Genomic DNA, 22,432 nt, shown 5'->3' on the forward strand with positions numbered 1-22,432 from the left:
GGGCTACAATAGCAGTCATCTGGGCTTCAAAGGACATGGCATTGCAGTATACAGAACAAGAAATCAGACTATTACAGGTTCGTGTCCCCTGAGGGGGGTGGGGGGTCTAAGAAAAATATTAAAAGAACAAAAAAAAAAAATTGCGTTACCTTCTTCACCACCATTAGAAAGCACAGGTTATTGCAAGGTTTTCTGGGAAAGAACAGGGAGATTGTGCCTTAGCATCTCTGTATGCTGCTAAGGCATTTGATTTGGTTGAGAAGGCCTACCTTAAGAAGGCCCTTCTACGATTTGGCTTTGGACAAGGCTTCAGAGGATGGATGGCAGTCTTGTATTGATCTCCAAATGCCAAGGTCCAGATTAATGGTTTTATATCCTGTGAGGAAACTGCTCTGCAGTAGACTCTGGTTCACACACGGGACTTAGTTAGCTGATTCCAAACAAATGGGCGGTTTATTAAAGGAGTTCATAAATCGTCAGGGTTACAAAGTAAAACAGGCTCTTCCAGGTAAACAAAGGTATTATAGAACAACGAAAATAACAAGTCCATATAATACACGGGCTCAGCCATTTAAGTAAGTGAGCAGCTGATCCCACACAGTTCTTTCAGCTGCTCGTAAAACCTGGACCCATAATCTGGGCTCATAAAAACACCTCTAAGCACTATATGTGCTGGAGTCTGCTTCTCCGGGTCCTACATCACTGAGGTGTGGCACCTGGGGAATACATACCTGCCATCCATGATCTGTCCAGCTGACACCTTATATACCTTCCTTTCTGCCCAGAAGCGAGGGATTTGACACCTTCTGCCAACATACAATGGACCCTTGATAGGGCATCTGCATTCACATGTTGTTTCCCAGGCCTATGCTCCACCTGAAAACTAAAATCTTGTAGAGCTAGGAACCCTTTTAGTTACTTGGGCATTGTTTCCCTACTTCTCTCGCATCCACCTTAGTGGGGCATGGCCAGACACTATCCTGAACCTTCTACCTAACAGGTAATACCTCATAGTGTCCAACGCCCACTTGATGGCCAGACATTCTGTTTCCACTATTAAGTAATTCTTCTCCCATGTAGAGAGCTTCTGACTGAAGTACATTACAGGGTGTTCCTCTTTGTTATCCTCCTGGGACAAAACTGCTCCCAGCCCGACATCCGATGTGTCCATTTGAACCACAAACTCTTTGGAGAACTTGGCGCCACCAACTGGCTGTTTACAGAGGACCAGTTTCAGTTCCTGGAAAGCAGCCTCAGCTTCCAGGGACCGCTTAGCCATAGCCAGCTTCATCCTTTTCAGAAGATCCGTCAGCAGGGCTGCTATCAAGGCAAAGTTAGGGACAAATCTTCGATAGTAGCCCACAATACCTAGAAATGCTAGGACCTGCTTTTTTGAGAGGGGTTGTGACCAGCTCTGGATTATTTCTACCTAATTTATTTTGGGTTTTATTTCCCTCCATCACCATTTTGTTGCGTTGATGGTAAAGTGCGCCTTCCTTAGGGCATCAAGTATGGCATGAACTTTGCCAAGATGACTTCCCCAGTCCTGGCTGAATATGACAATATCATCTAGGTAGGCCGCTGCATACTTTTTGTGGGGTGCTAAGATCCGGTCCATGGCTCTCTGGAAAGTGTCCAGAGCTCCCTGCAATCCAAACAGCATCCTCACGACTGTTAACATCCGTCTATCCGTTTAGTGTCGAAAAGGCCGTCTTTTCCTTGGCCACTTTGGAATGGGGAATTTTGCAGTATTCTTTGGTGAGGTCCAGGGTGGTGATGTATCGAGCTGATCCTAGCCTCTCAATAAGCTCATCTATCCTAGGCACTGGGTAGGTGTCAAACTTCGAGACCTCATTGAGCTTCCTGTAGTCATTACAGAAGCACCACACCTTATCTGGTTTTGGCACCAACACTATGGTGATCCCTAGAATCAGCATCCGCTTCAGCTCCTTTGAGATCACCTCTCTGCGGGCCTTTGGAATCGATACGGCTTCAGATTGATGCGAACGTGAGACTCTGCAACATTGCTGTTTCAGTGAATGGGACAAGTTCTCTGTCCTGCCATGGTTTAATCTGGTTAACATGGTAAACCTGGTAGGGCTTCCTCTTCCCTGGTTGGTGGATTTCATAGTTGACTTCACCAACTTTTTCTACCACCTCATAGGGGCCCTGCCACTTGACCAGAAACTTGCTCTCCACCGTGGGCACCAACACAAGTACTTGATCCCCTGGGTTGAACTGTCTCACCATGGCTGTCTTATTATACACTCTGGACTGTGCATCCTGTGCAATGAGCATCACGTTGGCAATCCTCGCTTAATCCAGGAGTCATCAAGGGTGTTGGCCAATGAGTAGTTTAAATGGGGAGAAGCCTGTGGAACTTCCCTGATGGAGTACAACAGGTAGGGAAGCAGACAGTCCCAGTTTCGGCCGTCCTTATCCACTGCTTTCTTTAGCATAGCCTTCAAGGTTTTGCTAAACCTCTCCACCAGTTCATCAGTTTGGGGATGGTATACTGAGGTTCTGAGTTGAGAAATCTGCAGTGTCTTGCACAACTCCCTCATGACCTCTGACATGAAGAGGGTCCCTTGTTCCGTCAGTGCCTCCATCGGCAGAATGGTTCGAGAAAAGATATGGAGCAGCTTCCAAGAGATACACTTTGAAGAGGAATTTCTTAAGGGTACCGCCACTGGGTACCTGGTAGCATAATCCAGGATCACCAATATATATTGTTGCTCTCTTGATGACTTTACCAGGATTCCCACTATATCCATTGCTATGAGCTCGAATGGAACCTAAATAATGTGCAACGGTACCAGAGGATTGCGGAAGTTGTCCACCGGGGAGGTCAGCTGGCATGTGGGGCAGGAGGCCAGTACAATGTCTGGAGGATGCGCTCCTGGATCTTATCTGCCCCCAGGTGACCACCAAACACATGGGAATGAGCCATGTCTAACACCCTGTGTCTATAATCCCCTGACACCAGCAACTGCTCTGTCACCTCACCTCTTGGCTTGGTTACCCTATAATGCAGATCTCCATTCATAGGAAAATGAGGGAACTGATTGTCGTCTATCTGCTCCTGAGGCACCCCATTTAACATGGTTACATTCTCAATTCTCTTACATTTAAAAGTTAGATCCCTGAGTTGGGCAGTTCCAAAGTTTTCCTCGGAGACCTCCAGTTCAAGAATGTTGGCCTCAGGGGATGCTACTTCACACTCATCCCCAATAAGCACACATGGGAAACTCATCTGTAACGTCTTGTGGTGAGGTTTTTTAAGGGGCGATCTGGCTTTCGTCTGAACACTCCGGTGTCCCCACTTTCCCCCACATGTCCCAGAACAATGCAAAGTCCCATCCTATTATAATGGGGTGCAACAAGTCCTTGACGACACCCACTTCATGAGATGTGGTGGCACAGTTCATGCTTACATCGACCTGGGCCAAAGAATAGTTCTTAGCGTCCCCATGGATACACTGGACTCCAACCACCTTCCCAGGGACTAGCCGATGTGGAAGTGTGGCCCTTATCAGAGTCACCAAACTTCCTGAGTCCAACAGTCCAGTCACTCGCTCCCTGTTTATAGACACTGAGCATGCCTGAGGGCCCTTGCCAGGTTGAGGAACCGCGCTGCAGGTGGGGTAAGCAAAATAGGAGCAACGCTAACCTATGCTGTAGTCCAATGCCTCAAAGCTCATTGGACACCGGGCGGCTATATGGCCAGGGGCATCACAACTGTAACACCAAATGGCAGGAAACTTATTGCTTGGCTGCAACTTTGGACGCTCCCCAGTGCGGATTTAGTCCTTTTCTTTTGTGAGCCATCCGTTCTTTGGGAACACCAGAAAGGTGACGTTACCCACACCACTAGGCCTTCCAGGTCGTCTGCATTTTGGGGATCTCCTTTGGCAACCCAGGACTGGATCGGCTTTGACAAAGAGTGGATAAACCGATCCATGACCACTCTCACGACCATCTGGGCTGCGAAAGAAGTTTCTGGTTGCAGTCACTTCTGGACCAGGTGCAGAAGGTCAAACATTTGTGACCGGGGAGGTTTGTCACTGTGAACGTCCCAGAGATGTACCTGTTGAGCCCTGACTGCCAGTGTTACACCCAGTCGGGCTAAGATCTCAGCTTTAAGTTTGTCAAATTCCTTGGCGTCTTGTAGGGCCAAATCAAAGTACGCCTTCTGTGGCTCTCTGGTCAAATATGGAGCTAGAACCTCTGCCCACTGCTCTGGTGGTAGTCTTTCACGGTTCGCCACCGTCTTAAACACGGCCTCAAAGTCATCCCAGAGATATCTTTTGCCATGCCCCGCTCACGGTTTTTCTCAACTGGGTCTCATCGCTTCGACCTGGAAGTGGTGCAGCTTCCCTGACATGGACGGCCTCTGCTAGGAGAATTATCTGTTCCTGATGCTGTCACTGCTGTTGCATTAACAGCTTGTTGTTCTCCTGCTGATGTAGATTCGCCTGTACCAGCTGTTTAATTAGCTCCTCCATGGTTGCAGGTGCTTGCATGGCTCCGGCTGCCTTTAACCAGGTCATGTAGTTTCCAGACATCAGTCACCTGTCCTTTGAGATTTCTACCCACATTTAAAGCACAGATTTTAAGGGATTGGCTCTGCAGTAGATGCTAGTTCACACACGGGACTTATTTAGCTGGTTCCAAACAAATGAGCGGTTTATTAAAAGGAGTTCTTAACCCATCAGGGTTACAAAGAAAAACAGCCTCTTCCAGGTAAACAAATGTATTACAGAACAAAACTAAAAATAACAAGTCCTTATAACACACTGGCTCAGCTGTTTAAATCTGAGTATTTTCCTCTCAGACTCCAGCAGGGTCTGAGCAATACAGGCAAGTCTTCCTCACCTTGCATAACACAGAGAGAGAGAGAGAGAAACAGCCCCAGCTGTCTTAAATCAGACCATCCAAGACCTGGACTGGAGGTTAGTGAGCAGCTGATCCCAGCTAGCTCATTCAGCTGCTCATAAAACCCTGACAGATAATCCAGGCTCATAAAAACACTTCTCAGCACTATATGTGCCGGAGCCTGCTTCTCTGGGTCCTACATCACCTAGGTTTGACACCTGGGGGACACATACCTCCTATCCATGACCTGTCCCAGCCGCCACCTTACAATCCTCATCAATTCTCTTGAGGATTGAGACAAGACAGGGATGTCTTCTGTCCCCTCCTTTTATTTGCCATTATCAAGGAACCACTATCTGTCAAGATCCATCAGACTGTAGGGTATCAAGGGATTAAAGTGGGTTTCTGGAGGACCGTTTGGGGTTATATGCACAAGATTTAATCCTGTTTATGGCCAGTCAAAAGAGTTACATTGCCTTTGTGTCACGATGTGACTGACCCGGTATGAAACGACCCAACCGTAGGTCGGTCACAAACAGCACAACAAACAAGGGAACACTGGGGATGCAATTGCAACGGTGGGCCCTGTCGGTAGGGAACGAGGGAATGGACACCTCCTGCACTATGCTGAGGATGTGCCCTGATCTTGCTACCGTCCCTATACGGGTTCTTTCACCCCGTTGCCGACTAGGATACCTTGTCCCTCACTTGCCCTGCTCTTATCCCTATGTAGGGAACTGGCAAGTGAGAGCACTGGTCCCACCGCTGCACTAATACAACAAGAGGTAAGGAAAGACAGACACCAAAAGGGACTGGGTAATAAAATCACCACACTTAGCTTTCTGCTGTAAAGCACCGCACAGCAGAAAACGACACCAGGAAAACCGAGCTCAGCTGTAGAACATTGTTCCCAGGAAGCTCCTTCTCCCAGATAGGTCGCTGCAGAATGAACTAACACCGACAGTCAGCTGATGCACCAGGTGACCTCTTAAAGGAAGATGGAAGTGGTCACCACCCACATCTGCTGACCCAGCAGTAATGCAATGCAATACACTAGCAGGCCACCAGGGAAAATGCATTAACCCCTGATGACCTGAAAGGAAAAAGGTTTTAAACTGAGGGAAACCAGATCTGCCACAAATCCAAAAATGGATCGTCACACTTTGGTAATGGATCTGATTGATGAATTTGGCCAGTTTTCCAGTCAAAAAGTAAACTAGCAAAAATCCATATTGTTACCTCTAAACACTATGGGATGGAAAGTAGAGGATGAAATCTGCAAGCTACAAACAGTTTCCCACTTTAAATATCTAGGTATACACATAGCAAGAAATCACACACAACTCCTTGATTTAAATATATCTTGTCTTTTGTCATAGCTGCAGTAGAAAATTAGAATATAGGGTCAGTAGATGGGAGAATGATTATCATTAAAATTAGAACATATAGGAATTTAGGGAGGATTATAATTTCAATGTTACCACTAACATGAAGTACAATATGTCACGAAAAAATAATCTCAGAATCAGTGGGATCCGTTGGAAGCGTTCCAGAGCTATAACATCATGAAGTGACAGTGGTCAGTATTGTAGAAATTTGCTTGGTCATTAAGTACAAAATTGGCTCTGTCACTGAGGGGTTAAAAATACTGATGACAAATACTGATCAAATACGAAACATGTGAACATGACCTTACTCTGAGATTTGGTGTCGGTTTTTCTATGGGGTGTTGTTTCAGACAAGAATCTAAGTCTTTCTACTGCACTTGCTGGACGGTGCCTCAAACTACCCCAAATTCAAGCATGTTCCATATGCAATCCAAGGTATTGCTTGACTGGTTCAAAGCCACCATGTGGTTGTGACTGTACCTTCTTCTGGAACTAAAGGGATTTGGCGACAACCACCAGTATAAATTGCTTACAGAGCCACATATTTTACACCATACCACATCACACCTTTTAGGTCTCTGTGTAATGTGTCTGGGGCTCCATTTATCATCCTTAATCATTGTCTCTCTGACCTGAGCTGGAGAGGTGTCACTGAAATAAAAAAAAGAGCATTAAACACATTATTCCTCACTACCTTACCAATAGTTTAATCATGTAAGTTGCAATAATTTATTAAAAAGGTTTTCTTGTACGAAGGTATTGAAGACCTGTTTCTTGGAATAGGTCGTCAATATCAGATTGGTGCATGGCTGATACCTGGAACATCTGCCAATGAACAGTTACCAGGTCCCAAGGCCGCTAGAAGTACAGTGTTTACAGAGCCGCAACACCACAGCTCTGTACACTGCATGGTGGCCATTCTTAGGTACTGCAACTCATCTCCCATTTAAAGAGAATCCATCAGCAGGCTATATTATGTGATCTGAGAGCAGCATGAAGTAGGAGCTGAGACCTGGAAGTACCAAGAGTAATAGTTGTAAAAGTACAGTATATGTTCACATCCTAACATCATTTTACATTTTAAATATACAGTACAACTACAGAAAACAGTACAATGCATTACTCTTTTGGACAGAACATAAATTACAGCTTGCATTATGGAGAAAATGAAATCCCATACTCACCTGACAAAAGCACTGCTATTGCCGTCTGCTATGGTCTCAAGCCCTGCTATGTGTAGCAGAATTGATCATCTGCTATGAACGCCGGCCACTGAGCAGAGGTCATAGCAGAGCAGCAATGACAAAGACAGGAGTCTCCCGCAGACCCTGGGTTGTCATGACAACCCATCGACGCTCCTCTGATCATGTGACAGGAGCGCCGATGGGCGGTATTAATGACGTGCTTCAGGCGCAGCCATGTTAAATAAATTAATTTAAGAAAAAAGATGTGCCCCCCTTAACCTCCACCACATTTTTGTTAACCAGCAAATGTAAAGCAGACAACTGTGTGCTTATATTATTATGCTGGGAAGGTCCATGGTTGATGGGCCCTTTCCAGCCCAAAAATAGCAGCCCGCAGCAGCCCCAATAGTGGTGCTTCACATTAGATGCGCCAATTCTTGCGCTTTGCACGGCTCTTCCCGATTGCTGTGGTGGGGTGGCTGGTTATCAAAAATAAGGGGGACCCCACATTGTTCTTTTAAATTATTTATTAGATTAAACGACGGTAAAAACAGCTGAGTAAATGCACTTACATCACATCTGCTTTTTTGTAACTGCGGATTTTCCGCATCTAATACAAGTATATGTGGAAAGTCCACACAGAAGACTAAGTGTTCCTGCAAGAGAAATTGACATGCAGCGACTTGGAGACATGAACCGCAGGTGCACAATGGGCACAATGTGCTTGTGCTGTACAACGCGTCGTTTTGGACGCAGTGGAAATACGCTGCATCCAGAACGCTAGTAATACCGATAATGGGAATGTACCTTTACAATAGGTGCGGAAATTCCGCAGGTAAAAAACACACATGCGCTTATAATGCGTTTTCGCAGCAAAAATGCATAAAAATGCATGTAGTGCAGAAAATTATGAATGCAGCTGTAGACTCTATGGTCACACGCTGCAGATTTGTTGCTGACATTTCTACGACTATGACATTAAAATCAATATGGTTTACAGAAATCCATACACACAACGCAGTATGAGATGATTACATTAAGGAACCCCGTCGAGAAATACGGGATAGATTTTATGTTGAGGAAGTGAACATACCCCTGAAACAGACTGAGGACCAAAACAATACAAATAATTTGTATTTCAAAAGTGCCAACATAGCCCGCAGCACTTTACATTACAGAGAATAGTAATAAGTGCGGGACATCTTAAAGGCTTCAATGTACATTTTACTATAAGTACGGTACCTTGTTAAATTGTTTTTCCATTCATTTTCTTCATCTAAGTCTTTTGTCACATTTTCGGCAATAATCTGCAGTAAACTCTGCATGTCTGAAAACAAATATTACACAGGCACATAAGAGTTAACAACATTACAATATAAAAAAAACTGAAAGATTTAGGAATAATACATTTCTCCTGTAGCAATAAATGGAGACAACCAGCACAAGCACCAACATCTTGCCACTCACTGGTGGGCAGATCTTGGTTTGCTATGGAGAATTCTAGGATTCTAGACATAGATCAGAGTTGGACCATATATATTAGACATTAATGACATATTTTTTTTATTATGCCATAAATGTCTCTCAAAAGGGAACCCATTAAAGGGGGATCTGTCATTGCCTTTTTCTCATGCTTCAAGGTCAAACTGCTGTATTTTCTCTTTTTAAATCATAATGGCAGCCCAAAACATCCGAACGACCCTGATCAAAAGTTCACATACCCAAACACAAGCGATCAGCGGAGAGCACAGCATAAATGCGAGCCGAACCTTATTCCGATTTTTGGGAGGTAGAATGAACAGCAGTACAAGAGTAGTTCACCGTGCGATGTATGTTATAATGCGGATTTATTCTTTGGGTTGGTGTGATTAAAGCGATGCAAGATTTATGTCGTTTTTTTAGGTTCTTTGTCTCCATATTCTAAGAGTTGTAACTTTTTTATTTTTTTGGGTTAGCAGAGCTGTACAAGGGCTTATTTCTTGCAGGACGAGTCACAGATTTTTTGTGTACCATATTTTGGCAGATAATATTTTTTGATCGCTTTTCATTCAGATTTTTCAAACACAGAATGTAGTAAACCAGCAATTCAGTTATTGTTCTTATTTTATTTTTTTTTGTGCTGTTCACTGTGCGGTAAAAGGGATAAGACCGATTTGTTCATCAGGTCGGTGCGATTACAGTGATACCAGATTAATATTTTTTTATAGTTTGCTCTTTTTACAGACTAAAAACAATATATAGTCAGTATGATGAAAAAGCGAAGTTTTTGGCGTGTTTTGTATTATATTTTTTTACGGCGTTCATCAAACGGAACACAGCCTCAGTGACCCACGGTAACCTCGATGAGCTCACCGCTAATCACTGATGCTGTGCTCACAGCAGCTCATTCATCAGTGGTTCACAGCCAGGACAGCTGCATCTTGGCACCGTTCAGATTTAAAACTATCGTATGTACTCGAGTATAAGCCGACCCGAGTTTAAGCTGACCCCCCTAATTTTGCCACAAAATCCTGGGAAAACTTAATGACTTGAGTATAAGTATAGGGTGGAAAATGCAGCAGCTAATGGTAAATTTCAAAAATAAAAATAGATACCAATAAAAGCAAAATTAATTGAGACATCAGTAGAGTGTTTTTGAATATCCATATTGAATCAGGAGCCCCATATAATGCTCCATACAGTTCATGATGGCCCCATAAGATGCTCCAAACAAAATACACCCCATATAATGCTCCATACAGTTTATGAAGGGCTCCATAAGATGCTCCATAATAACCCCTTCACCCCAAAGCCTGTTTTCACGTAAGTGACAGGGCCAATTTTTACAATTCTGACCACTGTCACTTTATGAGGTCATAACTCTGAAACGCTTCAACGGATCCTGGTGATTCTGACATGGTTTTCTCGTGACATATTGTACTTCATGAAAGTGGTAAAATTTCTTCGACATGACTTGCATTTATTTGTGAAAAAAACAAACATTTGTCGGAAATTATGAAAATTTAGCAATTTTCAAACTTTTAGTTTTTATGCCCTTAAATTAGAGAGTTATATCACACAATATAGTTAATAAACAACATTTCCCACATGTCTGCTTTACATCAGCACAATTTTGGAAACATAATTTTTTTTTGTTAGGTAGTTATAAGGGTTAAAAGTTGACCAGCGATTTCTCATTTTTGCAACAAAATTTGCAAAACCATTTTTTTTACGGACCACCTCACACTTGAAGTGACTTTGAGGGGTCTATATGACAGAAAATGCCCAAAAGTGACACCATTCTAAAAACTGCACCCCTCAAGGTACTCAAAACCACATTCAAAAAGTTTATTAACCCTTCAGGTGCTTCACAGGAATTTTTTGAATGTTTAAAAAAAATTGAACATTTAACTTTTTTTTCACAAAATTTTTACTTCAGGTCCAATTTGTTTAATTTTACCAAGGGTAACAGGAGAAATTGGACCACAAAAGTCGTTGTACAATTTGTCCTGAGTACGCCGATACCCCATATGTGGGGGTAAACCACTGTTTGGGCGCATGGGAGAGCTCGGAAGGGAAGGAGCGCCATTTGACTTTTCAATGCAAAATTTGCTGGAATTGAGAGCGGAGCCCATGTCACGATTGGAGAGCCCATGACGGGCCTAAACAGTGGAAACCCCCACAAGTGACACTATTTTGGAAAGTAGACCCTCTAAGGAACTAATCTAGATGTGTGGTGAGCACTTTGAACCTCCAAGTGCTTCACAGAAGTTTATAATGTAGAGCCGTAAAAAAAATTTCATATTAATTTTCACAAAAAATGATCTTTTTGCCCCAAATTTTTTTTCCCCAAGGGTAACAGGATAAATTGGACCCCAAAAGTTGTTGTGCAATTTGTCCTGAGTACGCTGGTACTTCATATGTGGGGATAAACCACTGTTTGAGCGCATGGCAGAGCTCGGAAGGGAAGGAGCGCCATTTGACTTTTCAATGCAAAATTGGCTGGAATTGAGATCGGAACCCATGTTGCATTTGGAGAGCCTCTGACATGCCTAAACAGTGGAAACCCCCCACAAGTGACCGCATTTTGGAAAGAAGACCCCCTAAGGAACTTATCTAGATGTGTGGTGAGCACTTTTAACCCCCAATTGTTTCACTAAAGTTTAGAATGTAGCGGTGTGAAAATTAAAAAATCATTTTTTCTTTCCACAAAATGATGTTTTAGCCCGCAATTTTTTTTTTCGCCAAGGGTAACAGGAGAAATTGGACCACAAAAGTTATTGTCCAATTTGTCCTGAGTACGCTGATACCCCATATGTTGGGGGGAACCACCGTTTGAGTGCATGGCAGAGCTCGGAAGGGAAGGAGCGCCGTTTGAAATGCAGACGTAGATGGATTGGTCTGCAGGTGTAATGTTGCATTTGCAGAGCTCCTGATGTACCTAAACAGTAGAAACCCCCCATAAGTGACCCCATATTGGAAACTAGACCCCCCAAGGAACTTATTTAGATGTGTTGTGAGAGCTTTGAACCAACAAGTGTTTCACTACAGTTTTTAACGCAGAGCCGTGAAAATAAAAAAAATATTTTTTTCCACGAAAATGATATTTTAGCCCCCAAGTTTTTATTTTCCCAAGGTAACAGGACAAATTAGACCCCAAAAGTTGTTGTCAAACTTGTCCTGAGAACACTGATACCCCATATGTTGGGGGGAACCACTGTTTGGGTGCACGGCAGAGCTCGGAAGGGAAGGAGCGCCGTTTGAAATGCAGACTTAGATGGATTGGTCTGCAGGCGTCATGTTGCATTTGCAGAGCCCCTGATGTACATAAACAGTAGAAACCCCCCACAAGTGACCCCATATTGGAAACTAGACCCCCCAAGGAACTTATCTAGATGTGTTGTGAGAACTTTGAACCAACAAGTGTTTCACTACAGTTTATAACACAGAGCCGTGAAAATAAAAAATTTTTTTTTTTCCACGAAAATGATATTTTAGCCCCCAGGTTTTTTTTTTCCCAAGGGTAACAGGACAAATTGGACCCCAAAAGTTGTTGTCCAACTTGTCCTGAGAACGCTGATACCCCATATGTTGGGGGGAACCACTGTTTGGGCGCACAGGAGAACTCGGAAGGGAAGGAGCAGTGTTTTAGTTTTTCAAAGCAGAATTGGCTGGAATTGAGATCGGACGCCATGTCGCGTTTGGAGAGCCCCTGATGTGCCGAAACAGTGGAAACCCCCCAATTATAACTGAAACCCTAATCTAAACACACCCCTAGCCCTAACCCTAGCCCTAACCCTTGCCCTAACCCTGGCCCTAACCCTAGCCCTAACCCTAGCTCTAACCCTAATGGGAAAATGGAAATAAATACATTTTTTTACATTTTATTATTTTTCCCTAACTAAGGGGGTGATGAAGGGGGTTTGATCTACTTTTATAGCATTTTTTTGGCGGATTTTTAGGGTTGGCAGCTGTCACACACTAAAAGACGCTTTTTATTGCAAAAAATAGTTTTTGCATTACCACATTTTGAGAGCTATAATTTATCCATATTTTGGCCAACAGAGTCATGTGAGATCTTGTTTTTTGCGGGACGAGTTGACGTTTTTATTGGTACCATTTTCGGGCAGATTACATTTTTTTTATCTCTTTTTATTCTGATTTTTGTGAGGCGGAATGAACAAAAACCAGCAATTCCTGAAATTCTTTTAGGGGGGGCGTTTATACCGTTCCACGTGTGGTAAAATTGATAAATCAGCTTTATTCTTCAGGTCAGTGCGATTACAGCGATACCTCATTTATATCATTTTTTTTATGTTTTGGCGCTTTTACACAATAAAAACTATTTTATATAAAAAAATAATTGTTTTTGCATTGCTTTATTCTGAGAGCTATAACTTTTTTATTTTTCTGCTGATGATGCTGTATGGCGGCTTTTTTTTTGCTGGACAAAATGACGTTTTCAGCGGTACCATGGTTATTTATATCCGTCGTTTTATTCCACTTTTTGTTCGCCTGTATGATAATAAAGCAATGTTTTTTGCCTTGTTTTTTATTTTTATTTTTTGCGGTGTTCACTGAAGGGGTTAACTAGTGGGATAGTTTTATAGAGCGGGTCGTTACGGACGCTGCGATACCAAATATGTGTACTTTTATTGTTTTTTTTTAATTTACATAAATAAATGGATTTACTGGGAAATGTTTTTTTTTCTTTATTTGGGGATTTTAAAAAATTTTTTTTATACATTCTATTTTTTTTTTTTTACTTTCTACCATTGTCCCAGGGTGGGACATCACTGTATTAGATCAGATCGTTGATCTGACAGTGTGCATAGCACTCTGTCAGATCAACGATCTGACAGGCAAGTTCAGGAGGCTTTCCGGCGCCTGCTCTCAACAACTCTCAGCAGGCGCCGGCTAGCCAGATCATTTCATGACCCGGAAGGAGTCCCGCGGCCATTTTGGATCCGGAGACTCCTTCCGGGTCACTGGAGCAACGCGATCTCATCTCGTTTCTCCGGTGGGAGAGTGCAGGGAGCCCCCGTCCCTGCGCGATCCCCCTCTATGCCGCTGTCACTACTAACAGCGGCATCAGAGGGGTTAAATGCCCGCGATCGGCGCTACCGCCGATCGTGGGCATTGCTGCGGGGTGTCAGCTGTCATATACAGCTGACACCCGCACCCGATCACCGCGGCGCTCAGCGCGAGACCGCGTTGATCGGTGCGCCGTACTAGTACTGCTGCTGGCACAAATGCAGTGCCGGCAGCGCAGAACTAGTACGGCGCATGTCACGAAGGGGTTAAACTATGCCCCATATAATGCTGCACAAATGTTGATTATGACACCATAAGATGCTTCTTACAGACATTTGGCCCATACAATGCTGCACACGTGCTGATTATGGCCCCATAAGATGCTCCATAGACACATTTGCCCCGTATAATGCTCTACAAATGTGGATTATGGCCCTATAAGATGCTCCATAGAGATATTTGCCCCATATAATGCTGCACACGGCCCCATAAGATGCTCCATACAGATATTTGCCCCATATAATGCTGCACATGGCCCCATAAGATGCTCCATACAGATAATTGCCTCATATAATGCTGAACATGGCCCCATACAGATATTTGCCCCATATAATGCCGCACATAGCCCCATAAGATGCTCCATACAGATATTTGCCCCATATAATGCTGCACATGGCCCCATACAGATACTTGTCCTATATAATGCTGCACATGGCCCCGTAAGATGCTCCATACAGATAATTGCCCCATATAATGCTGAACATGGCCCCATACAGATATTTGCCCCATATAATGCTGCACATGGCCCCATACAGATATTTGCCCCATATAATGCTGCAGATGGCCCCATAAGATGCCCCATACAGATATTTGCCCCATATAATGCTGCACATGGCCGCATAAGATGCTCCATACAGATAATTGCCCCATATAACGCTGCACATGGCCCCATAAGATGCTCCATACAGATAATTGCCCCATATAATGCTGCACATGGCCCCATACAGATAATTGCCCCATATAATGCTGCACATGGTCCCATAAGGTGCTCCATACAGATATTTGCCCCATATAATGGTGCACATGGCCCCATACAGATAATTGCCCCATATAATGCTGCACATGGTCCCATAAGGTGCTCCATACAGATATTTGCCCCATATAATGCTGCACATGGCCCCATACAGATAATTGCCCCATATAATGCTGCACTTGGTCCCATAAGGTGCTCCATACAGATATTTGCCCCATATAATGGTGCACATGGCCCCATACAGATAATTGCCCCATATAATGCTGCACATGGTCCCATAAGGTGCTCCATACAGATATTTGCCCCATATAATGCTGCACATGGCCCCATACAGATATTTGCCCCATATAATGCTGCACATGGTCCCATAAGGTGCTCCATACAGATAACTGCCCCATATAATGGTGCACATGGCCCCATACAGATAATTGCCCCATATAATGCTGCACATGGTCCCATAAGGTGCTCCATACAGATATTTGCCCCATATAATGCTGCACATGGCCCCATACAGATATTTGCCCCATATAATGCTGCACATGGCCCCCTACAGATATTTGCCCCATATAATGCTGCACATGGTCCCATAAGGTGCTCCATACAGATAACTGCCCCATATAATCCTGCACATGGCCACATAAGATGCTCCATACAGATATTTGCCCCATATAATGCTGCACATGGCCCCATACAGATATTTGCCCCATATAATGCCGCACATAGCCCCATAAGATGCTCCATACAGATATTTGCCCCATATAATGCTGCACATGGCCCCATACAGATACTTGTCCTATATAATGCTGCACATGGCCCCGTAAGATGCTCCATACAGATAATTGCCCCATATAATGCTGAACATGGCCCCATACAGATATTTGCCCCATATAATGCTGCACATGGCCCCATACAGATATTTGCCCCATATAATGCTGCAGATGGCCCCATAAGATGCCCCATACAGATATTTGCCCCATATAATGCTGCACATGGCCGCATAAGATGCTCCATACAGATAATTGCCCCATATAACGCTGCACATGGCCCCATAAGATGCTCCATACAGATAATTGCCCCATATAATGCTGCACATGGCCCCATACAGATAATTGCCCCATATAATGCTGCACATGGTCCCATAAGGTGCTCCATACAGATATTTGCCCCATATAATGGTGCACATGGCCCCATACAGATAATTGCCCCATATAATGCTGCACATGGTCCCATAAGGTGCTCCATACAGATATTTGCCCCATATAATGCTGCACATGGCCCCATACAGATAATTGCCCCATATAATGCTGCACTTGGTCCCATAAGGTGCTCCATACAGATATTTGCCCCATATAATGGTGCACATGGCCCCATACAGATAATTGCCCCATATAATGCTGCACATGGTCCCATAAGGTGCTCCATACAGATATTTGCCCCATATAATGCTGCACATGGCCCCATACAGATATTTGCCCCATATAATGCTGCACATGGTCCCATAAGGTGCTCCATACAGATAACTGCCCCATATAATGGTGCACATGGCCCCATACAGATAATTGCCCCATATAATGCTGCACATGGTCCCATAAGGTGCTCCATACAGATATTTGCCCCATATAATGCTGCACATGGCCCCATACAGATATTTGCCCCATATAATGCTGCACATGGCCCCCTACAGATATTTGCCCCATATAATGCTGCACATGGTCCCATAAGGTGCTCCATACAGATAACTGCCCCATATAATCCTGCACATGGCCACATAAGATGCTCCATACAGATATTTGCCCCATATAATGCTGCACATGGCCCCATACAGATAATTGCCCCATATAATGCTGCACATGGTCCCATAAGATGCTCCATACAGATATTTGCCCCATATAATGCTGCACATGGCCCCATACCGATAATTGCCCCATATAATGCTGCACATGGTCCCATAAGGTGCTCCATACAGATATTTGCCCCATATAATGCTGCACATGGCCCCATACAGATATTTGCCCCATATAATGCTGCACATGGCCCCATACAGATATTTGCGCCATATAATGCTGCACAAGGCCCCATAAGATCCTCCATACAGATATATGCCCCATATAATGCTGCACATGGCCCCATACAGATATTTGCCCCATATAATGCTGCACATGGTCCCATAAGGTGCTCCATGCAGATATTTGCCCCATATAATGCTGCACATGGCCCCATACAGATATTTGCCCCATATAATGCTGCACATGGCCCCATACAGATATTTGCCCCATATAATGCTGCACAAGGCCCCATAAGATGCTCCATACAGATATTTGCCCCATATAATGGTGCACATGGCCCCATACAGATAATTGCCCCATATAATGCTGCACATGGTCCCATAAGGTGCTCCATACAGAGATTTGCCCCATATAATGCTGCACATGGCCCCATACAGATAATTGCCCCATATAATGCTGCACATGGTCCCATAAGGTGCTCCATACAGATATTTGCCCCATATAATGGTGCACATGGCCCCATACAGATAATTGCCCCATATAATGCTGCACATGGTCCCATAAGGTGCTCCATACAGATATTTTCCCCATACAATGCTTCACATGGCCCCATACAGATATTTGCCCCATATAATGCTGCACATGGCCCCCTACAGATATTTGCCCCATATAATGCTGCACATGGTCCCATAAGGTGCTCCATACAGATAACTGCCCCATATAATGGTGCACATGGCCCCATACAGATAATTGCCCCATATAATGCTGCACATGGTCCCATAAGGTGCTCCATACAGATATTTGCCCCATATAATGCTGCACATGGCCCCATACAGATATTTGCCCCATATAATGCTGCACATGGCCCCCTACAGATATTTGCCCCATATAATGCTGCACATGGTCCCATAAGGTGCTCCATACAGATAACTGCCCCATATAATGGTGCACATGGCCCCATACAGATAATTGCCCCATATAATGCTGCACATGGTCCCATAAGGTGCTCCATACAGATATTTGCCCCATATAATGCTGCACATGGCCCCCTACAGATATTTGCCCCATATAATGCTGCACATGGTCCCATAAGGTGCTCCATACAGATAACTGCCCCATATAATCCTGCACATGGCCACATAAGGTGCTCCATACAGATATTTGCCCCATATAATGCTGCACATGGCCCCATACAGATATTTGCCCCATATAATGCTGCACATGGCCCCCTACAGATATTTGCCCCATATAATGCTGCACATGGTCCCATAAGGTGCTCCATACAGATAACTGCCCCATATAATGGTGCACATGGCCCCATACAGATAATTGCCCCATATAATGCTGCACATGGTCCCATAAGGTGCTCCATACAGATATTTGCCCCATATAATGCTGCACATGGCCCCCTACAGATATTTGCCCCATATAATGCTGCACATGGTCCCATAAGGTGCTCCACACAGATATTTGCCCCATATAATGCTGCACATGGCCCCATACCGATAATTGCCCCATATAATGCTGCACATGGTCCCATAAGGTGCTCCATACAGATATTTGCCCCATATAATGCTGCACATGGCCCCATACAGATATTTGCCCCATATAATGCTGCACATGGCCCCATACAGATATTTGCGCCATATAATGCTGCACAAGGCCCCATAAGATCCTCCATACAGATATATGCCCCATATAATGCTGCACATGGCCCCATACAGATATTTGCGCCATATAATGCTGCACAAGGCCCCATAAGATCCTCCATACAGATATATGCCCCATATAATGCTGCACATGGCCCCATACAGATATTTGCCCCATATAATGCTGCACATGGTCCCATAAGGTGCTCCATGCAGATATTTGCCCCATATAATGCTGCACATGGCCCCATACAGATATTTGCCCCATATAATGCTGCACATGGCCCCATACAGATATTTGCCCCATATAATGCTGCACAAGGCCCCATAAGATGCTCCATACAGATATTTGCCCCATATAATGGTGCACATGGCCCCATACAGATAATTGCCCCATATAATGCTGCACATGGTCCCATAAGGTGCTCCATACAGAGATTTGCCCCATATAATGCTGCACATGGCCCCATACAGATAATTGCCCCATATAATGCTGCACATGGTCCCATAAGGTGCTCCATACAGATATTTGCCCCATATAATGGTGCACATGGCCCCATACAGATAATTGCCCCATATAATGCTGCACATGGTCCCATAAGGTGCTCCATACAGATATTTTCCCCATACAATGCTTCACATGGCCCCATACAGATATTTGCCCCATATAATGCTGCACATGGCCCCCTACAGATATTTGCCCCATATAATGCTGCACATGGTCCCATAAGGTGCTCCATACAGATAACTGCCCCATATAATGGTGCACATGGCCCCATACAGATAATTGCCCCATATAATGCTGCACATGGTCCCATAAGGTGCTCCATACAGATATTTGCCCCATATAATGCTGCACATGGCCCCATACAGATATTTGCCCCATATAATGCTGCACATGGCCCCCTACAGATATTTGCCCCATATAATGCTGCACATGGTCCCATAAGGTGCTCCATACAGATAACTGCCCCATATAATGGTGCACATGGCCCCATACAGATAATTGCCCCATATAATGCTGCACATGGTCCCATAAGGTGCTCCATACAGATATTTGCCCCATATAATGCTGCACATGGCCCCCTACAGATATTTGCCCCATATAATGCTGCACATGGTCCCATAAGGTGCTCCATACAGATAACTGCCCCATATAATCCTGCACATGGCCACATAAGGTGCTCCATACAGATATTTGCCCCATATAATGCTGCACATGGCCCCATACAGATATTTGCCCCATATAATGCTGCACATGGCCCCCTACAGATATTTGCCCCATATAATGCTGCACATGGTCCCATAAGGTGCTCCATACAGATAACTGCCCCATATAATGGTGCACATGGCCCCATACAGATAATTGCCCCATATAATGCTGCACATGGTCCCATAAGGTGCTCCATACAGATATTTGCCCCATATAATGCTGCACATGGCCCCCTACAGATATTTGCCCCATATAATGCTGCACATGGTCCCATAAGGTGCTCCACACAGATAACTGCCCCATATAATCCTGCACATGGCCACATAAGATGCTCCATACAGATATTTGCCCCATATAATGCTGCACATGGCCCCATACAGATAATTGCCCCATATAATGCTGCACATGGTCCCATAAGATGCTCCATACAGATATTTGCCCCATATAATGCTGCACATGGCCCCATACCGATAATTGCCCCATATAATGCTGCACATGGTCCCATAAGGTGCTCCATACAGATATTTGCCCCATATAATGCTGCACATGGCCCCATACAGATATTTGCCCCATATAATGCTGCACATGGCCCCATACCGATAATTGCCCCATATAATGCTGCACATGGTCCCATAAGGTGCTCCATACAGATATTTGCCCCATATAATGCTGCACATGGCCCCATACAGATATTTGCCCCATATAATGGTGCACATGGCCCCATACAGATAATTGCCCCATATAATGCTGCACATGGTCCCATAAGGTGCTCCATACAGATATTTGCCCCATATAATGGTGCACATGGCCCCATACAGATAATTGCCCCATATAATGCTGCACATGGTCCCATAAGGTGCTCCATACAGATATTTTCCCCATACAATGCTTCACATGGCCCCATACAGATATTTGCCCCATATAATGCTGCACATGGTCCCATAAGGTGCTCCATACAGATAACTGCCCCATATAATGGTGCACATGGCCCCATACAGATAATTGCCCCATATAATGCTGCACATGGTCCCATAAGGTGCTCCATACAGATAACTGCCCCATATAATGGTGCACATGGCCCCCTACAGATATTTGCCCCATATAATGCTGCACATGGTCCCATAAGGTGCTCCATACAGATAACTGCCCCATATAATGGTGCACATGGCCCCATACAGATATTTGCCCCATATAATGCTGCACATGGCCCCCTACAGATATTTGCCCCATATAATGCTGCACATGGTCCCATAAGGTGCTCCATACAGATAACTGCCCCATATAATCCTGCACATGGCCACATAAGATGCTCCATACAGATATTTGCCCCATATAATGCTGCACATGGCCCCATACCGATAATTGCCCCATATAATGCTGCACATGGTCCCATAAGGTGCTCCATACAGATATTTGCCCCATATAATGCTGCACATGGCCCCATACAGATATTTGCCCCATATAATGCTGCACATGGCCCCATACAGATATTTGCCCCATATAATGCTGCACAAGGCCCCATAAGATGCTCCATACAGATACAGTTATATGAAAAAGTTTGGTCGCCTGGCTCCCGTAATAGTAAGGCTGATGCTCTTTCTCAGGCTATTCTCCAAAAATTCTTCTACAGCAGCACCACCAACAACCATTCTGCCTGAGTCCAACTTACTGGAGGTGATCCATAACATAGACTTGCTGGAAGATATACGGGAAGCATACGAGCCAAACCCAATTCTTCTGCATCCACCTGATGGTATATCGCTTACCTTTCATAATAAAGTATTGACTCATAATCATTGCCTCTATGTTCCAGAAAATGTGAGATTAAAATGGATCCATGGCTCCAAGTTAGTAGGACACAGAGGATTTAAAAAAAAAAAGAATTTCTGTTTCGCTTATTTTGGTTGCCCAATTGCCAAAAAGATGTTAACAATGTGTATTTTGCTGTAGCACCTTTCCATGTATAAAGGGCCCCACACACCACCAATGGGATTATTTCAGCCTCTGAAAATTCATCTCGTCCTCTGGGCTCTATATTTATAGACTTTATTGTTGAACTACCAATTTCAAAGGGGAAGAGTTCCATCCTAGTGGTGATGAACCGACTAACCAAAGAAGCACATTTTGTCCCCTACACTGTTTTGCCGTCTGCTAAAGAGACTCCTGATCTCATAATTCAAAATGTATTTCGTCTTCATAGGGTTCCAGACTAAGTCGTCTCTGATCGTGGAACACAATTTACATTGAGATTCTGAAATAATTTTTGCATTGCATTGGACCTTGGTGTCAGCTTATCTTCTGCATACCACCCCCAATCTAATGGTCAGACTGAACTCACAAACCAACCCTTAGAGAAATATCTCAGATGCTAAATTTGTCACCCTCAGGATTGCTGGGTGGATTTGTTTCCAATGGCAGAATTATATAACAATTCTCAAAATTACAGTTATATGAAAAAGTTTGGGCACCCCTATTAATCTTAAGCTTAATGTTTTCTAAAAATTGTTTTTTTTGGCAACAGCTATTTCAGTTTTATATATCTAATAACTGTTGGACACAGTAATGTTTCTG

General features: G+C 44.1%; 1 protein-coding gene across 1 annotated transcript in view; it reads right to left on the bottom strand.

The window, feature by feature from the left end:
- Window positions 1–22,432, bottom strand: part of CCDC60 (coiled-coil domain containing 60) — a 330,055-nt gene that overhangs the window by 46,311 nt on the left and 261,312 nt on the right. Inside the window, exons 9-10 of the mRNA XM_069754456.1 lie at window positions 8,690–8,774; window positions 6,831–6,914 (exon numbers count right to left, since the gene is read on the bottom strand). Coding sequence (XP_069610557.1) covers window positions 6,831–6,914; window positions 8,690–8,774 — 169 coding nt within the window. The remainder of the gene's footprint in view (window positions 1–6,830; window positions 6,915–8,689; window positions 8,775–22,432) is intronic.

This window comes from Ranitomeya imitator, chromosome 1 (genome assembly GCF_032444005.1).
Source record: "Ranitomeya imitator isolate aRanImi1 chromosome 1, aRanImi1.pri, whole genome shotgun sequence".
Classification (NCBI taxonomy): domain Eukaryota; kingdom Metazoa; phylum Chordata; class Amphibia; order Anura; family Dendrobatidae; genus Ranitomeya; species Ranitomeya imitator.